At 41.8% G+C, this 16,915-nt stretch overlaps 3 protein-coding genes across 3 annotated transcripts in view; all 3 read left to right on the top strand.

Annotated features, from left to right (window-relative positions):
- Nucleotides 1–16,915, top strand: part of LOC133090981 (protocadherin alpha-3-like) — a 120,438-nt gene that overhangs the window by 55,570 nt on the left and 47,953 nt on the right.
- The window catches only part of LOC133090980 (protocadherin alpha-C2), a 106,900-nt gene that overhangs the window by 10,420 nt on the left and 79,565 nt on the right, over nucleotides 1–16,915 (top strand). The gene's annotated exons all lie outside the window — the stretch shown is intronic.
- LOC133090982 (protocadherin alpha-13-like) lies at nucleotides 519–3,036 on the top strand. Its single transcript, XM_061189707.1, is given in 2 exon segments — nucleotides 519–2,919; nucleotides 2,921–3,036. Coding segments are annotated over 2 exon segments (2,337 nt in total). The 5' UTR covers nucleotides 519–651; the 3' UTR covers nucleotides 2,990–3,036.

Genomic DNA, 16,915 nt, shown 5'->3' on the forward strand with positions numbered 1-16,915 from the left:
ATTTAAAATCTTGTATATCAGTTACCGAATTTCCACATTCATCTGTTTTATTCTTATGTGATTCGTTATGTTTCCATTTTGAGTCAAGGGAATTGTGTGAATAGGTCTCAAAAATATTACAGGAAAAGGACATTCCCACCCAAATCTACAAAGCTGTGCAGAACTAGAGTCTGAGTTCTAAAAGCAAATGTAGAATATTACCTCTTTTTACAAATTCTGCACCACGTTTTACACATGCAAAAATGTACTTGTGGAAAGATGGAACTCATCAACCAATTTCAACTAGCATCCAGTGCTGAGCAGAATACAGTGATTTACTGTTGCTTTAAAGAAAAACATTTAATCTTCCATTACGTATTTGCAATGAAAAATGTCACGAAATGCAAGAAAAAAAACCCCTACATCAACCGAAAATATGGACCGAGTCATTTTTACACTTACACATTCATGCGCATGGTGTCGCTCTTCACTGAGAACAATTCCTCTAAGAAAGCGCCTCCCCTCTTTCCTCCCCGCAGAAAATTTGGCAGATAGTGGAAAACCTCTAGTGAATTCTCCCGCAATAGAAGCCCGTAAAATGAGACCTTGAGAGGCATTTGAGGTAAGGTAGTCTATATACTTCAGATATCTCTGAAGGCTTTTGAGTGTACCATGCTGTTTTCCTGGAGAGGAGGCCCAGGAGCTCGGCTTTTGCTACTCTCGCTTCTGTACCTTGTAGTCTGGGAGGCGGGGAGCGGCCAGGTCCACTACTCGGTTCCGGAGGAGGCCAAACACGGAACTTTCGTGGGCCGCATAACGCAGGACCTGGGGCTGGAGCTGGCGGAGCTGGTGCCGCGTCTGTTCCGGGTGGCATCCAAAGGCCGCGGGGACCTTCTGGAGGTAAATCTGCAGAATGGCATTTTGTTTGTGAATTCTCGGATCGACCGGGAGGAGCTGTGCGGGCGGAGCGCGGAGTGCAGCATCCACCTGGAGGTGATCGTGGACCGACCGCTGCAGGTGTTCCATGTGGAGGTGGAAGTTACAGATATTAACGACAACCCACCTGTGTTCCCTGAAAGTGAAAAAAGAATAATCATTGCTGAATCTAGACCTCCGGAAACTCGGTTCCCACTAGATGGCGCATCTGATGCAGATATTGGAGTAAACTCCGCCTTGACCTACCGAGTCTATCCCAACGATTATTTCACTTTGGACACACAAAACAACCGTGAAGAAACGTCTTCGTTATCACTTGTGTTAAGGAAATCATTGGACAGAGAGGAAATTCAGGAACATAGTTTATTATTGACAGCTAGTGATGGAGGCAAACCCGAGCTGACCGGCACAGTTCAGCTGCTGATTACAATCCTGGATGTGAATGATAACGCCCCAGAATTTGATCACTTAATTTATAAAGTGAGAATGTTAGAGAATGCATTTAATGGAACATTAGTGATCAAACTAAATGCCACAGACCCTGATGATGGGACAAATGCAGACATAATCTACTCATTTAGAAGACCTGTATCACCTGCAGTATTATATGCGTTTTCCATAAATCCCGGCAGCGGAGAAATTCGGACAAAAGGTAAATTGGATTTTGAAGAAAAGAAATTGTATGAAATATCCGTGGAAGCAATTGACAAGGGGAATATTCCAATGGCGGGTCATTGTACCATTTTGGTGGAAATAGTAGATATAAATGATAACGCCCCAGAAGTTACCGTCACTTCTTTGGCTCTTCCGGTGCGAGAGGACGCTCAGGTGGGCACTGTCATCGCCTTGATCAGCGTGTCCGACCGTGACTCCGGCGCCAACGGGCAGGTGACCTGCTCCCTGATGCCCCACAGCCCCTTCAAGCTGGTGTCCACCTTCAAGAATTACTATTCACTAGTGCTTGACAGCGCCTTGGACCGCGAGAGCGTGGCGAACTATGAGGTGGTGGTGACAGCGCGGGACGCGGGCTCGCCTTCCCTGTCGTCCACAGCCAGCGTGTCCGTGGAGGTGGCCGATGTGAACGACAACGCGCCCGCGTTCGCGCAGCCCGAGTACACGGTGTTCGTGAAGGAGAACAATCCGCCCGGCTGCCACATCTTCACGGTGTCGGCGCGGGACGCTGACGCGCAGGAGAACGCGCTGGTGTCCTACTCGCTGGTGGAGCGGCGGGTGGGCGAACGAGCGCTGTCGAGCTACGTGTCGGTGCACGCGGAGAGCGGCAAGGTGTACGCGCTGCAGCCGCTGGACCACGAGGAGCTGGAGCTGCTGCAGTTCCAGGTGAGCGCGCGCGACGCGGGCGTGCCGCCTCTGGGCAGCAACGTGACGCTGCAGGTGTTCGTGCTGGATGAGAACGACAACGCGCCGACGCTGCTGCCCGGGCCGGGCGGCGGGGCGGGCGCTCTGAGCCAGCTGGTGGCTCGGTCGGTGGGCGCGGGCCACGTGGTGGCGAAGGTGCGCGCGGTGGACGCGGACTCGGGCTACAACGCGTGGCTGTCGTACGAGCTGCAGCCGGCGGCGGGTGGCGCGCACAGCCCGTTCCGCGTGGGGCTGTACACGGGCGAGATCAGCACGACGCGCGCCCTGGACGAGGCGGACGCGCCGCGCCAGCGCCTGCTGGTGCTGGTGAAGGACCACGGCGAGCCGGCGCTGACGGCCACGGCCACCGTGCTGCTGTCGCTGGAGGACAGCGGCCAGGCGCCCAAGGCCTCTTCGCGGGCGTCGACGGGCGCCGCTGGCGCGGAGGCCGCTCTGGTGGATGTGAACGTGTACCTGATCATCGCCATCTGCGCGGTGTCCAGCCTGTTGGTGCTCACGCTGCTGCTGTACACGGCGCTGCGGTGCTCGGCGCCGCCCAGCGAGGGCGCGTGCGGGCCCGGGAAGCCCACGCTGGTGTGCTCCAGCGCGGTGGGGAGCTGGTCTTACTCGCAGCAGAGGCGGCAGCGGGTGTGCTCTGGGGAGGGGCCGCCCAAGGCAGATCTCATGGCCTTCAGCCCCAGCCTTCCTCCTTGTCTGAGTTCTGCAGAGGTAACAGGTGAAATAGAACCAGATTCAGAACAGTTGAAAGAGGTGAGGTCGTATTTGAAATTTTCTTACTGTTTTAGCCCTCTTCACAGTTTTCTGTTTGATTCTTCAATCTCAATTTTAAGATCGTTCTTTAATTTTGCTCATCATTATGGTATTTCATGAGTGTTACTGACATTATTAGTTTCATTATTCTTCACATTGAAATCTTAAGTCAAAAACCATAATATTGTTCATAATGTTAATAATTTGTTTTTGTTGTATTCTTAATAGTTTTAAAGTATTTATTACCTACATAAGCATTTTCAAGAAACTCCACATTGTGAGTACTTGAGCATTTAGAAAACTTTTGCTTTAATGAGACTAACCATAATTAAACACTTTAAAATCTCTTTATTTTTAAAATTTATTCATCTACCCACATACAGGTTTTGTTCTGAACAGTGCCATAACTTTTAACATAAAATCTTTTTAAAGGTGCATTTTTCTTTCTTTTTAAAAAATCTCTTTTTGTTTGCTCCCTCGTCATTTTCCTCTAGACACATCACTGTTTTCCTGTCTGATATCCAATATGAAGAACCTTATGATTTCCTTTAACATTTTTATGTTCAGTTAATTATTCACACACATGCATACACCTGGTGGGTTTTTTTGTTATTGTTTCTTTTGGATAATTTATTAGAATAGCTAATGCATTTTACATTTCTCAGTCACCAATACCTCGTGGAAATCGCTACACATCTGACACTTTTAATAGCTGTGTAGTACTCCACACTCTGGATGTATCATTTTTTAAAAATTAATTATTTTATTTATCTTTAGTTTTGGCTGTGGAAGTCCCAAATAATTAGCTTTTATCTTCCATCTATACCACAAATATTTTTCCTCCTATATATTGATTTGTTTAGGGTATATCTTGCCATATAAAAGTGTTTTAAAAATTTCTCTATCTGTTTTTCTGTTATGGATTTTAAGGTCTCTAGGTTTAGTTAGGAAGATCTTCCTTGTAGATTGAACATTCATTAATTAAATTCATTTAACAAACATTTAGTTTTAAATTTAATTTAATTAAAAAAATAAGTATAATTTACATATATTACTATATTAGTTTCAGATGTACAACCTAATGATTCAATATTTGTATATATTGTGAAATGATCACCACAATAAATCTACTTAACATTCATCACTATACATAGTTACAAAAATTTTTTTCTTTTAATGAGAACTTTTAAGATCTATTCTTTAGCAACTTTCAAATATATAATACAGCATTATTAACTATAGTCACCTATAGTCGTGCTGTACATTACATCACCAGGGCTTATTTATTTTATAACTGTCAGTTTGTCTCTTTTGACCACCTTCACCCATTTCACCCACCCTCCACCCCTTGTATCTGGCAACTACCGATTTGTTCTCTGTATCTATGAGTTTGTTTGTTAGATTCCACATAAGTTAGGTCATTTTTTCTTAATGTAGGCATTTATTGCTATAAACCTCCTTCTTAGCACTGCTTTTGCTTCACCTCATAAGTTTTGATACGTTGTGTTTTCATTTTCACTTGTTTCAAGATATTTTTGAATTTCCCATTGATTTCATCTTTGACCCATTGGTTTCCAGGAGTGTGTTAATTTCCGCATATTAGACCATTGTGGTTGGAAAAGATACTTCATGTGATTTCAGTCTTTTAAAATTTGCTTACACTTGTTTTGAACCTAATATCTGATCTATCCTGGAGAATGTTCCATGTGTGCTTGAGAAGAATGTATATTCTGCTGCCCTTGGATGAAATGTTCTGTGTATATCCATTAGGTACATTGGATGTAAAGTATAGTTCAAGTTCAATGTTCCCTCATTGGTTTTCTTTCTGGATGATCTATCCATTGATGAAAGTGGATATTGTAATGTTGTCTATTAGTCCCTTCAGATCTGTTAGTATTTGTTTTATATATTTATGTACTCTGATGTTAGGTGCATATTTATTTACAACTGTTATATCCTTTTGATGAATTGACCACTTTATCACTATTAATGGCTTTCTTTGTCTCTTGTTACAGTTTTCTACTTAATCGACTTACAGTCGATTTTGTCTGATATAAGTATAGATACCTCTAGTCTCTCTTTTGGTTTCCATTTTCATGGAATGTCTTTTTTCCATATCTTCATTTTGAGAGTGAACGTCTTGGAGGCAACATGTAGCTGGTTTTTTCTTTTTCTTTTTCTTTTTTTTTAAACCTATTCAGCTATTCTATGCCTTTTGATTGGACAATTTATTCCACTTATATTTAAAGTAATAATTGATAGGCAAGAACTTATTATTGCCATCTTGTTCATCGTTTTCTGGTTGTTTTGTAGTTCCTTTGTTCTTTTCCTCCTCTCTTGCTGTCTTCTTTTGTGAACTGATGATTTTCCATTGGGGTATACTGTGATTCCCTTTTCTTTATCTTGTGTGTACATATGTACTATAGTTTTTTGTTTGTTTATTTTGTGGTTACCCTGTGGCTTACTTGAAATGTCTTATAGCTATAACAGCCTATTTCAAGCTGATAACTTTTATCACATACAAAAACTCTACTCTTTTACTCTCCCCTTACTTTATTTTTATTTATTTTTTAAAATTTATTTTATTTATCCTTTTTTTTTTTTTTGGCTGCGTTGGGTCTTTGTTGCTGCGCGTGGGCTTTCTCTAGTTGAGGCGAGCAGGGGCTACTCTTCGTTGCAGTGCACGGGCTTCTCACTTCTCACTGTGGTGGCTTCTCTTGTTGCGGAGCACAGGCTCTAGGCACGCAGGCTTCAGTAGTGTGGCACGCAGGCTCAGTAGTTGTGTCCCCTGAATCGGCAGGAGGATTCTTAACCACTGCACCACCAGGGAAGCCCTCTTCCCTTACTTTATGTTTTTGTTGCCATAATTGACATCTTTTTTAAAAATAAATTTATTTATTTATTTATTTTTGGCTGTGTTGGGTCTTCATTGCTGCGCGCAGGCTTTCTCTAGTTGCAGCGAGTGGGGGCTACTCTTGGTTGTGGTGCATGGGCTTCTCATTGCGGTGGCTTCTCTTGTTGCGGAGCACGGGCTCTAGGTGCGTGGGTTTCAGTAGTTGTGGCACACGGCTCAGTAGTAGTGGCTCGCAGGATCTAGAGTGCAGGCTCACTAGTTGTGGTGCACAGGCTTAGTTGATCCGCAGCATGTGGGATCTTCCCGGACCAGGGCTCGAACCCGTGTCCCCTGCACTGGCAGGCGGATTCTTAACCACTGCCTCACCAGGGAAGTCCTTGACATCTTTTTATATTGTGTATCCATTAGCAAATTATTATAGCTATATCTATTTTTAACACTTCTGTTTTTTAACCCTTACACTAGAGTTAAGTGGTTATCATGCCATCATATTACAGTATTAGATTATTCTGAATCTGACTATATACTTACCTTTACGAGTGTATTGTGTATTTTCATATGTTTTCATGTTACCAGTTAACATCCTTTCATTTCTGCTTGAAGAACTCCTTTCAGCATTTCTTGTAAGGCACATCTAATGGTGATGAACTCCCTCGGCTTTTCTTTGTTTGGGAAAGTCTTTTTTTTTTTTTTAATTTAATTCTATTTATTTATTTATTTATTTATTTGTGTTGGGTCTTCGTTTCTGTGCGAGGGCTTTCTCTAGTTGCGGCAAGTGGGGGCCACTCTTCATCGCGGTGCGTGGGCATCTCACTATCGCGGCCTCTCTTGTTGCGGGGCACAGGCTCCAGACGCGCAGGCTCAGCAATTGTGGCTCACGCGCCTAGTCGCTCCGCGGCATGTGGGATCTTCCCAGACCAGGTCTCGAACCCGTGTCCCCTGCATTGGCAGCCAGATTCTCAACCACTGCACCACCAGGGAAGCCCCTGGGAAAGTCTTTATCTCACTTCCATTTCTATATCTTTTTTAAAATTAATTAATTTATTTAGTTTTGGCTGTGTTGGGTCTTCGTTGCTGTGCGTGGGCTTTCTCTAGTTGCGGCGAGCAGGGCTACTCTTCCTTGAGGTGCACAGGCTTCTCACTGCAGTGGCTTCTCTTGTTGCAGAGCACAGCCTCTAGGCATGCAGGCTTCAGTAGTTGTGGCACGTGAGCTCTAGAGCGCAGGCTCAGTAGCTGTGGCGCACGGGCTTAGTTGCTCCGCGGCATGTGGGATCTTCCTGGACCAGGGCTCGAACCCGTGTCCCCTGCATTGGCAGGTGGATTCTTAACCACTGCACCACCAGGGAAGTCCTCACTTTCATTTCTGAAGGTCAACTTTGTAGAGAAAAGTGTTCACGGTTGGCATTTTTTTTCTTTCAGCTCTTTGAATATATCATCCCACTCTCTCCTGGTGTATAATGCTTCTGCTGAGAAATCTGTTGATAGCCTTATGGGGATTGTCTTGTTTAATATAAACTTTTTTCTCTTGTTGCTTTAAAAATTCTCTTTTCATCTTTGATTTTATACAGTTTTATTATAATTTGTCTTGAAGAAGATGGTTTTGCATTGAAAATTTGGGGTGACCTATTGGCTTCATGAACTTGGATGTCTAAATCCCTCCCCAGGTTTGGGAAGTTCTCATCATTATTTATATAAGCTTTGTACACTTTTCTCTCTCTCTTCTTCTGAAACTCCAATGATTATTTCTTTTAATGGTGTCCCTTAAGTCCCATATTCTTTCTTCATTCCTTTTCACTATTTTTTCTTTTTGCATCTCTTGATCAGATACTTTAAAATGATCTCTCTTGCTCCTTCTACTGTCTTTCTGTCGCATTTCAATTTTCTGGTTCTATAGCAGCAAGCTGTTCTGCCTTGTTCTCAGTGGCCAGTAGGCATCTAAAGTATCTTGGTTCCCTGACAGTTCCAAGTCAGGTGAGAAAGATACCAGTTCCTTGAGCAGCCCTCCAAAAACCTGAAAGGCTGGATTCACACTCTTCTTTCTCCTTCGCAAGGGAGCTAGCTGCCCCCTTGCTATTCTTTGTTCTTCATGGCTCTCAGGCAACCAAACTATGCCAGTTCCATCAATTCTCTGAGTAAGGCAATATAAAAACTAGTCCCCCAGGCAGCCCTCCAAGAAGCTGAAACACTGGACACAGTGTTTCTACTCTTCTCTTCTCTTTCCCCTTGAAGGTGGAGTAGTGAACCAGGGTGTTTTTTCCTGGTGCTGAGCTGTGCCAGCTTGGGGGAGGGGCTGATGTGAGTAAAGTAAAATTACTCTTATTTGTTTCAATACAGCTGTTTCAGCTTTATGCTCACTTAGGTACTCCCAACTTCTTAAGTTGATTATGGAATTTTTGCAAAGGTATTTTATTACATATATCATTACTAATTGGTATTTTTGTGGGAGAATTAGGGCTGGAACTTTCTATTCTGACATCTTGCTGGTGTCATTTGATGCATTTTGAGTTAATTTTTGTATATAATGTGATGTAGTGGTCCAACTTCATTCCTTTGCAAGTGGATATTCAGTTGTCTTGGCATCACTTATTGAAAAAGAATTATTCTTTTCCCATTGAAGTGTTTGGGAACCATTGTTGAAAATCAACTGATGAATAAATGTGGGAATTTATTTCTGGATTCTCAATTATATTCCGTTGATCTATATCCTTATCCCACTACCACATTCTCTTGATTATTGTAACTTTGTACCTAGTTTTTAAATCAAGAATCATTAGTGCTCCAACTTTGTTCTTTTTTATCAGTATTGTTTTGGCTGTTCTGGGTGTTCTTGCATTTTCTTATGAGTATTAGGATCAGTTTGTCAGTTTCTGCAAAAAGCCAGCTTACTTTTGACAGAGAATTTGTTGACTCTGTAGATCACTTGGGGGAGTATTGCCATTTTAACAGTATGGAATTATACTATCTTCATGAGTGTGGGATTTTCCCCCATTTATTTACATTTTCTTTAATTCCTTTCAACAATGTTTTATAGTCTTCAGAGTATGCATTGTATATTTCTTTTGTTAAATTTATTCCTTAACATTTTCATCTTTTTTTTTTTTTTTTTTTTATTTATTTATTTATTTATTTATTTATGGCTGTGTTGGGTCTTCGTTTCTGTGCGAGGGCTTTCTCTAGTTGCGGCGAGCGGGAGCCACTCTTCATTGCGGTGCGCGGGCCTCTCACTATCGCGGTCTCTCTTGTTGCGGAGCACAGGCTCCAGACGCGCAGGCTCAGTAATTGTGGCTCACGGGCCTAGCCGCTCCACGGCATGTGGGATCTTCCCAGACCAGGGCTCGAACCCGTGTCCCCTGCATTGGCAGGCAGATTCTCAACCACTGCGCCACTAGGGAAGCCCCATTTTCATCTTTTTAAAAAATTTATTTATTTATTTATTTATTTGGGCTGCGTTGGGTCTTCATTTCTGCGCACAGGCTTTCTCTAGTTGCAGTGAGCTGGGGCTGCTCTTTGTTGCGGTGTGCAGGCTTCTCATTGCGGTGGCTTCTCATGCTGTGGAGCATGGGCTCTAGGCGCGTGGGCTTCAGTAGTTGTGGCTCGCGGGCTCTAGAGCACAGGCTCAGTAGTTGTGGCGCACGGGCTTAGTTGCTCCGCGGCATGTGGGATCTTCCCAGACCAGGGCTCGAACCCGTGTCCCCTGCATTGGCAGGCGAATTCTTAACCACCGCACCACCAGGGAAGCCCCCTTTAATGAATTTTAAACTGTATTTTTGAGTTATTTTCTCCGTGGTTTCTCTAGAGTTTACTATATACATTATAACTTAACAGTATCTCCAGATTTATATTAACTTAATTCTATTAAGACAAAAAGATATTACTCCTATATAGCTCTTTTTCTTCCACCCTTTTTGCTTTATTATTATTATAGCTATTACATCTTATAGTGGGTTGAACTGTGGCCTCCAAAACGATATGTCCACTTCCTAACCCCTGGAACCTATGAAAGTGACCTATTAGGAAAAAAAGGACTTTGAAGATGTAATTAAGTTAAGGATCTTGAGATGAGTTCATCCTGGATTTTCCGGGTGGGCACTAATTCCAATGAGAAGTTTTTTTTTTATAAGAGATAGAATAAGGGAAGACACAGACACAGAGGGAAGGCCATGTGAAGATAGAAGCAGAGATTGGAGCAATGCAAATAGCCACCAAAAGCTGTATGAGGCAAGGAATGGAATCTCCACTAGAGCCTCCAGAAGGGGTACAGCCCCTCAAACACCTTGAGTTTGGATTTCTCCCCTCCAGAACTGTGAGAAAAACTGTCTTAAGCCACCCAATGTGTGGTAATTCTTTTGCAGCAGCTGCAGGAAACCAATATACATCTCTATATATTACAAACCCAAAAGTACATTGTTATAATTATTACATTATATAATTTTGTATCTTTTAAAGATGCTGAGAGAAAAAAGGAAAGCAATTATATATTTATAGTGTTTCTTATTTGCCATTTCTGGTTCTGTTCATTTGTTGATGTGGATCAGAATTACCAGCTGTTGTCATTTCCTTATCTAATACAGCTGTTCTTCTATCCACCTCCTTTGTACTGTAATTGGCAAAGTTGTTTCATTTCTATATATTATAGGCCCAGCAATACATTTATACATATTTTTACATACAATTGCTTTTTTTAAAAAAATTTTTATTTATTTATTTATTTATGGCTGTGTTGGGTCTTCGTTTCTGTGCGAGGGCTTTCTCTAGTTGTGGCAAGCGGGGGCCACTCTTCATCGCGGTGCGCGGGCCTCTCACTATCGCAGCCTCTCCTGTTGCGGAGCACAGGCTGCAGACGCGCGGGCTCAGTAATTGTGGCTCACGGGCCCAGCCGCTCTGCGGCATGTGGGATCTTCCCAGACCAGGGCTCGAACCCGTGTGCCCTGCATTGGCAGGCAGATTCTCAACCACTGCGCCACCAGGGAAGCCCCTACAATTGCTTTTTTAAAAGAAGAAAGGAGAAGCCTTTGGGCATATCTCAGAAGGAGTACTCTTCCTCTCTCCCTGCCAGAGCCACAAGGGAATCTTTCTTGGATGTTCGCTTTGAGAACCTAGTGGGGTTCCTGAAAGTAAAGCCCGTAAAATTGGGTGTAGGGGGCCCGCGACTGTGCCCTCCAGGAGTTTCTCACTCTCAAGATAGTCCACAACTCAGCCTTCAGCAATTTGTCAAAATTTCCATTTAAGTGTTCCCTACCAGCCTCTGGCTCTAGTGGCTTCTGCTCCATGGAAGCAGGTCTTGGCTGTGACTCTCTGGATTTGCTTGTGTCTCCAGATTTCAGGGTGGAGGTTTTCCCTGTAAACTCAGTTCTCTGATGGGTTCAGGAAAAGTCATGTATCCAGCTTTTCTTGTTGTTATTATAAGGAAAGGAGTGATAAATTCTGAGCTCTTTACATGTTGGCGCTGAAACTGGAAGTTTGTTCTTTCTGTTTATTTTTCTTAGCCTTCTCAAATGTTTCTTCTTGTTCTTGACTATGTACCAAGCAGAGCCTGTTCACTTTTTTACTGTTTCCAATGTGGCTTTAATTTCTGTTATTATATTCTGTTATTTCTGATTTTATATTTCTCTTCCATTTATTTCATGAATTGCATCAGCTTAGTTTTCATGGTCTTTTGTGGCCTTTTCATTTTCTTTTTGAAATTCTGTATCTTTGTTTTGAGTTCTTAATTCTCTGAGACCCTTTAAAATTGTTTCATGAATCTTCTGACTAGAGACCTCTAGAGACCTGTGGGGTTTTTCTGTTTTTTGCTTTTTGTTTTGGCCGGGCCATGACGCACGTGGGATCTTAGTTCCCCGACCAGGGATCGAACCTGTGCCCCCTGCAGTGGAAGCACGGAGTCTTAACCACTGGACCACCAGGGAAGTTCCAGAGACCTGTGTGTTCTTACCTGTTATTTTTCATATTTATTTTCTTATTCCTTCTTGTAATATTTATGTAGATCCTATGTTGGCTCTTTTTTGATTACTATTTATCTTTGAGAGAAAAGTTCCTTTAGGACCAGCTATCTACAGGTGGAAAGTGTAAATGGATGGGCCAGCAGTGCTCTGGACTAACGTGAACATTTCCTTGTTTACCATTTGTTAGAGGAGTTTGCGTGTACCTTAGCTTTTACACTGGCAGCTGCAGAGCAATTTGTCATCTAGAGTTTTCTCTTAACTTTACCATATCCTTAGGTTCACTCTTTTTTTTTTTTTAAGACCACATTCATGGTCATATAGTTCTTTTATTTATTTATTTATTTATGGCTGTGTTGGGTCCTCGTTTCTGTGCGAGGGCTCTCCCCAGTTGCGGCAAGTGGGGGCCACTCCTCATCGCGGTGCACGGGCCTCTCACTATCGCGGCCTCTACCGTTGCGGAGCACAGGCTCCAGACGCGCAGGCTCAGCAACTGTGGCTGACGGGCCTAGTAGCTCCGCGGCATGTGGGATCTTCCCAGACCAGGGATCGAACCCGTGTCCCCTGCATTGGCAGGCAGACTCTCAACCACTGCGCCACCAGGGAAGCCCCTTAGGTTCACTCTTGAAACAATGGTGCATCTGCTCACTATCACATTCAGTCCTACTTTCTCTCCTATTTTGCGCTGACAAATGGGTTTACAGGAAAACACTGCCTGATTTAGCCTATGTACCTAGATGTTTTTGTTCCAAACAAGGGACCTTTGGTTTTATATCTCAGTGTGAAGCACTACTCTGGAAAACTCCAATCTACCAGCTTTTCCCAAGGTCTCCAGTGGCAGGAATCCTATCTCAGCATTTTCTCTCATCTTAGTTCAATCTTCATGGCACTTGGTAACTTCTCTTCATATATACTATGGTTGAAGTTCAAATGTTTTAAAGAGTTTCATCAAAGATATAACTTCATTAAATTAAAATGTTTATTTTCATTTATCCATAATTGATAGAAATCCCACTTTTTTTCTAGTTATTGAAGGTATGTAGGAAAGGTATGTTTTTTATTTTTAAGCTAATCATCTCATTGAGCTCTTTTTTAGTTCTAATTATTTTTTCTTTAATTCTCTGGGATTTTATGAGTAGAAAATTATATTACCTATAAATTTATCATCCAACAGTATATTTTATACTCCTTTCTAACACACACACACACACACACACACACACACACTTCCTTATCTTGTGTTGTCCAGAGTATCCAAGTCAGTATTGAATAATAACTATGACATGAAGTGTGCTGTTATGCTCCTGATTTTTCATGGGAATAATTCTAGTGTTTTTACTGTTTAAAATGAAGATGGCCATTTTTTTTGTGACAGCTGTCAAATTTTTATCAACTTTCTTTTAAATATATATCACAATAATGATCTGGAAATACTTTGTTTTGAAACTTAATATAATGTGGGATTTGTGTAGAGTCCTTTTTGGAGAACGTTGATAGTGTCTTTCTCAGATCTTTATTTTAGGTTAGGCGCTCCTAATAAACTGATGTCAGGTAGGGTGGTTGGTAGTGGTTGTAAGCCTTCCTTTTCAGCCACACTTGATGCAAATTTTTTCTGCAGCTCGGAGGAAGATCTGGTGTGACTGCTTACCAAATATGTAGGAATATGAAATTTGATATAGGTAAAATATGTGATTGAACCAGATTGGCTAGCTCTTAACACAATGACATTCAGCAAATTTGAGTTAAAAAATTAAGTATAAAAGTCTAGGACTTTTTGATCTGTGGCTTAATAACATCTAGAAAAAAAATGTGAATTTTAGTTTTTAATCCATCATAAAAAAGTTATGTGATGCAGCTGTTAAAGAACTGGAAGCAATTTTAGACTCTATTACTTGATATGTAGTATTTAGAATGAAAGGGCTAGATCTCCTCTTCTTGGATATGATTTGACCAATCTGGAGTATGACTTTAAGATCTGAGGGGTACACTTTGAAGAAGAAATAGAGTAAGATTTTAGAAAGAGGTAATTTTAGAAAAATTGGTACATAGTTATAAAAAGTAGTAAGTAAACATAGCATAGAGGTAACTAGTGTGATGATTCATGAAAAAGGGTCTATGACATTTTAAATGATATTATATTATGGAGAAAAACTTGGTAGTATAAACTTGAGAAAGAAATTCTATAGTAGTGTGCTACTGGTAAGGTGTTCAAGTAAAAAAAGAAACAATGAATGACGTAGGCCAGGCCGCTATGTATCGAGATACATAGCCACTTAATTTACATGCCCAAAGCTTAGCTGGATATTTAAGAAACAAAATTGAGTGATACAGATCTCTACCCTCAAACAACTCCCACCCTGTTAGGCTTGATTTGAACCCTACATGAAGCTATTTTACAGGATGAAAATGTGCTTAACGTGATTGTCATGTCCAGTCTTTTAATTTAGTTCCCATAAGTACATAACATACTCCCAGGGAATAATCCTAAGCACTAAGAAAATCTTATTTAAAGTACAGTATCCTTTTGCTGACAAACTCTTTGGTGGGTATTCAGATTATTCTCCCGTTTGGCTTCAATATCTCTAATATGAACTTATGCATTATGGCTAGAAATCTCTTGAATTTACAGATTACGGCCAAGTTTGGTGGGAGAGCTTATAATAACAGTCTTTGCAATAGAGCCCAAGCAGAAATCACAACAACGTTTTTGCACAGAGTCCACTTAAACTTGTACTTGCTCCTAATTAAAAGCTTGAAAATACTTGAATTAGGAGACACTATGGAAAATGCCATAAACTGGCAAAATGAAATATTAGAAAGGAAAGGTTCTGCTAAAGAGAAGTTTTGTTAATTCATGATTGTATTCACCTAGTAATCTTATACAAAAGAAAAAAGTCTTGAGACTTTCTCATCTTTGGGATATCCACATATCCCAAGTATCTCCTAAATGTTGCTTTCCCACAGATCCCAGTTTATATGAGCAAATATTGCTTTCCCACAAACTCCAGTTTATGTCAGTAAATACCACTTTCCCACAAATCCCAGTTATGCCTAAAGATAGGGAGGCAGATGGTGGGACAAATTCTACTAGGAGAGTGCTATCCACTTATTCCTGAGACTAATTAAATCTTTTTAAAATAAACACCAGTGGCAGTTTAAACAGAAACAGGAGAAAAGGGAAGCCAAAAGTCTGAGAAGTGTGTGAATGGGGGAGAGTTTTTGTCAGGATTTTCCATGCTGATTCTCAGTATGTGTTTTCCTTTCTCCCCACTTCCTAATCCACATCCACACATCCCATTGATCTCGGAGAGGCAGAAGTGAGTGATGGTGTGAAGCGAGACCTTAATTCCTTGCCCGGGAATTGAACGTGGGTAGCCTGGATGAAAACCAGGAATCCTAGCTGCCACACCCCCCTGGCTCTTGCTCCCAGTGAAAAATGCATTTCTCACAGAGGCAAAACTGTAAAAACAGGTACAAAGTTTATTATTAGAGACACAGCACAACAACAAGTGGGAGATCACACAGAGAAACAGTTTGTTTAGTTAAGATAGAAACAAGGCAGAGATGCACACCCGGAGAGCACGGGTGTGGGCGCCCTCCTTAATGAGGAGGAGCACAGTAAAGGGGTGGTTAAGTCATCTATACAGGGCAGGTCTTCTGGGTCTTTGTTTACCTTTGGCCAATTATCTGGTTTCTTTTTCCACACCTGCCCTGCCTTAAGACCCTCCCCAACATGCGTGTGCAACAGCCCAGAGGCTATGGGATGGCCTTAGCATCACATATTATGGGGTGGTGCCCCCTCCCTTTTGACCCCCAAGGAGCCTTCCTAAGCATGTGCAATGTTTCCCTTGCCCCAAGGATGGGAAATGTATGAACTCTTGATCTTTTAACAGGGTTTAGTCCCACTCGGTCCCTGCCATAAAAATGTCCAATGTCCAGTTATTTCCCCTATTTCTGTTGCTGGTGTTTACATCAAGGTGCAGATCTCGAAATATAGACCGGAGTCCGGTCATAAATATGTAGTTCTGGAGCCCGTTTGTCTCTTGTATGTAATGTAAACAGGGCGCTGGTAATGAATGTCCGGCCTGGAGCCCATCTTCTTCTAACCCCAGGAAGTGTGAGCAGGAGGCTAGTTGTAAATGTCTAGCCTGGAGCCCATCTATCTCCTGCCTCACTATCCTCCTAAACCCGGGATAATTAGAAGATTGATTGCAGGTGTAAAATTCACGGGCCTTCCAAAAGTTGAGTACATCTCTCCAGGTGCATTTCATCTGCTGCTAATGGAAAAGGGAAAAGTATAACCTTTTACCCCAAAGCAGTTAGCTTGGTTAGCAGCATTAAATTAAAATGAGAAAATGCAAATCCTAATAATCTCTCACACTGAAGTAGAAAATCAGTTTCGGTTCTGAAATTTGGTGAGGAATAAATTCAATTTTTATTAGTTATTCCACATCCTAATGAGGATTCCCCAATGATGGCTATGCTTATGACTCTACCGAACAACATTTCAACGGGCTGACAGGTTTCTCGCTTTAATTTTATTCAAGACTTGGCGTCAATGATTTTTTTGGTTCCTAATTCGGAAAGACAAACTAGTCAGAGGCATTTACTATATACTTACATTGCCTTATGTGGCAGCCTGCCCTACTTCCTTGGAAGAAATAAGGAATGGGTTTGTGATGGTCAGAGGAGACTGGTTCTTAGTGGCACACTGAAGTTACCAATCCCACTTTTAGTCTTAAAACCAGAAAACTGGAGCTGCCTATCTACTCCTGCCCCCACCTCCATTTTAATTGACAATTTAAAAAATTATTGGAGAAATATTCAAACATACACTAAAGTTGAGAGAATTGTGTAATTAACCCCATGTATCCTGTACTCAGCTTCAATAATTATCAATACTTTTAGGCAGTTTTCTGACCAGGAAATATAATGCCCTGAAAGCTTCAATTCTTTATCTCTATCTGGCTTTTGTCTTTCAAATTTTGGTTCCTGGGGCTTTGGACACTGCAATTGTATTAAAAGAAGGATTTGAGTGAGGAATTTAGTGTTTAATGTCAATCTCTTTCTCAGCTCTCCT

Source organism: Eubalaena glacialis, chromosome 4 (assembly GCF_028564815.1).
Source record: "Eubalaena glacialis isolate mEubGla1 chromosome 4, mEubGla1.1.hap2.+ XY, whole genome shotgun sequence".
Taxonomy (NCBI): Eukaryota; Metazoa; Chordata; class Mammalia; order Artiodactyla; family Balaenidae; genus Eubalaena; species Eubalaena glacialis.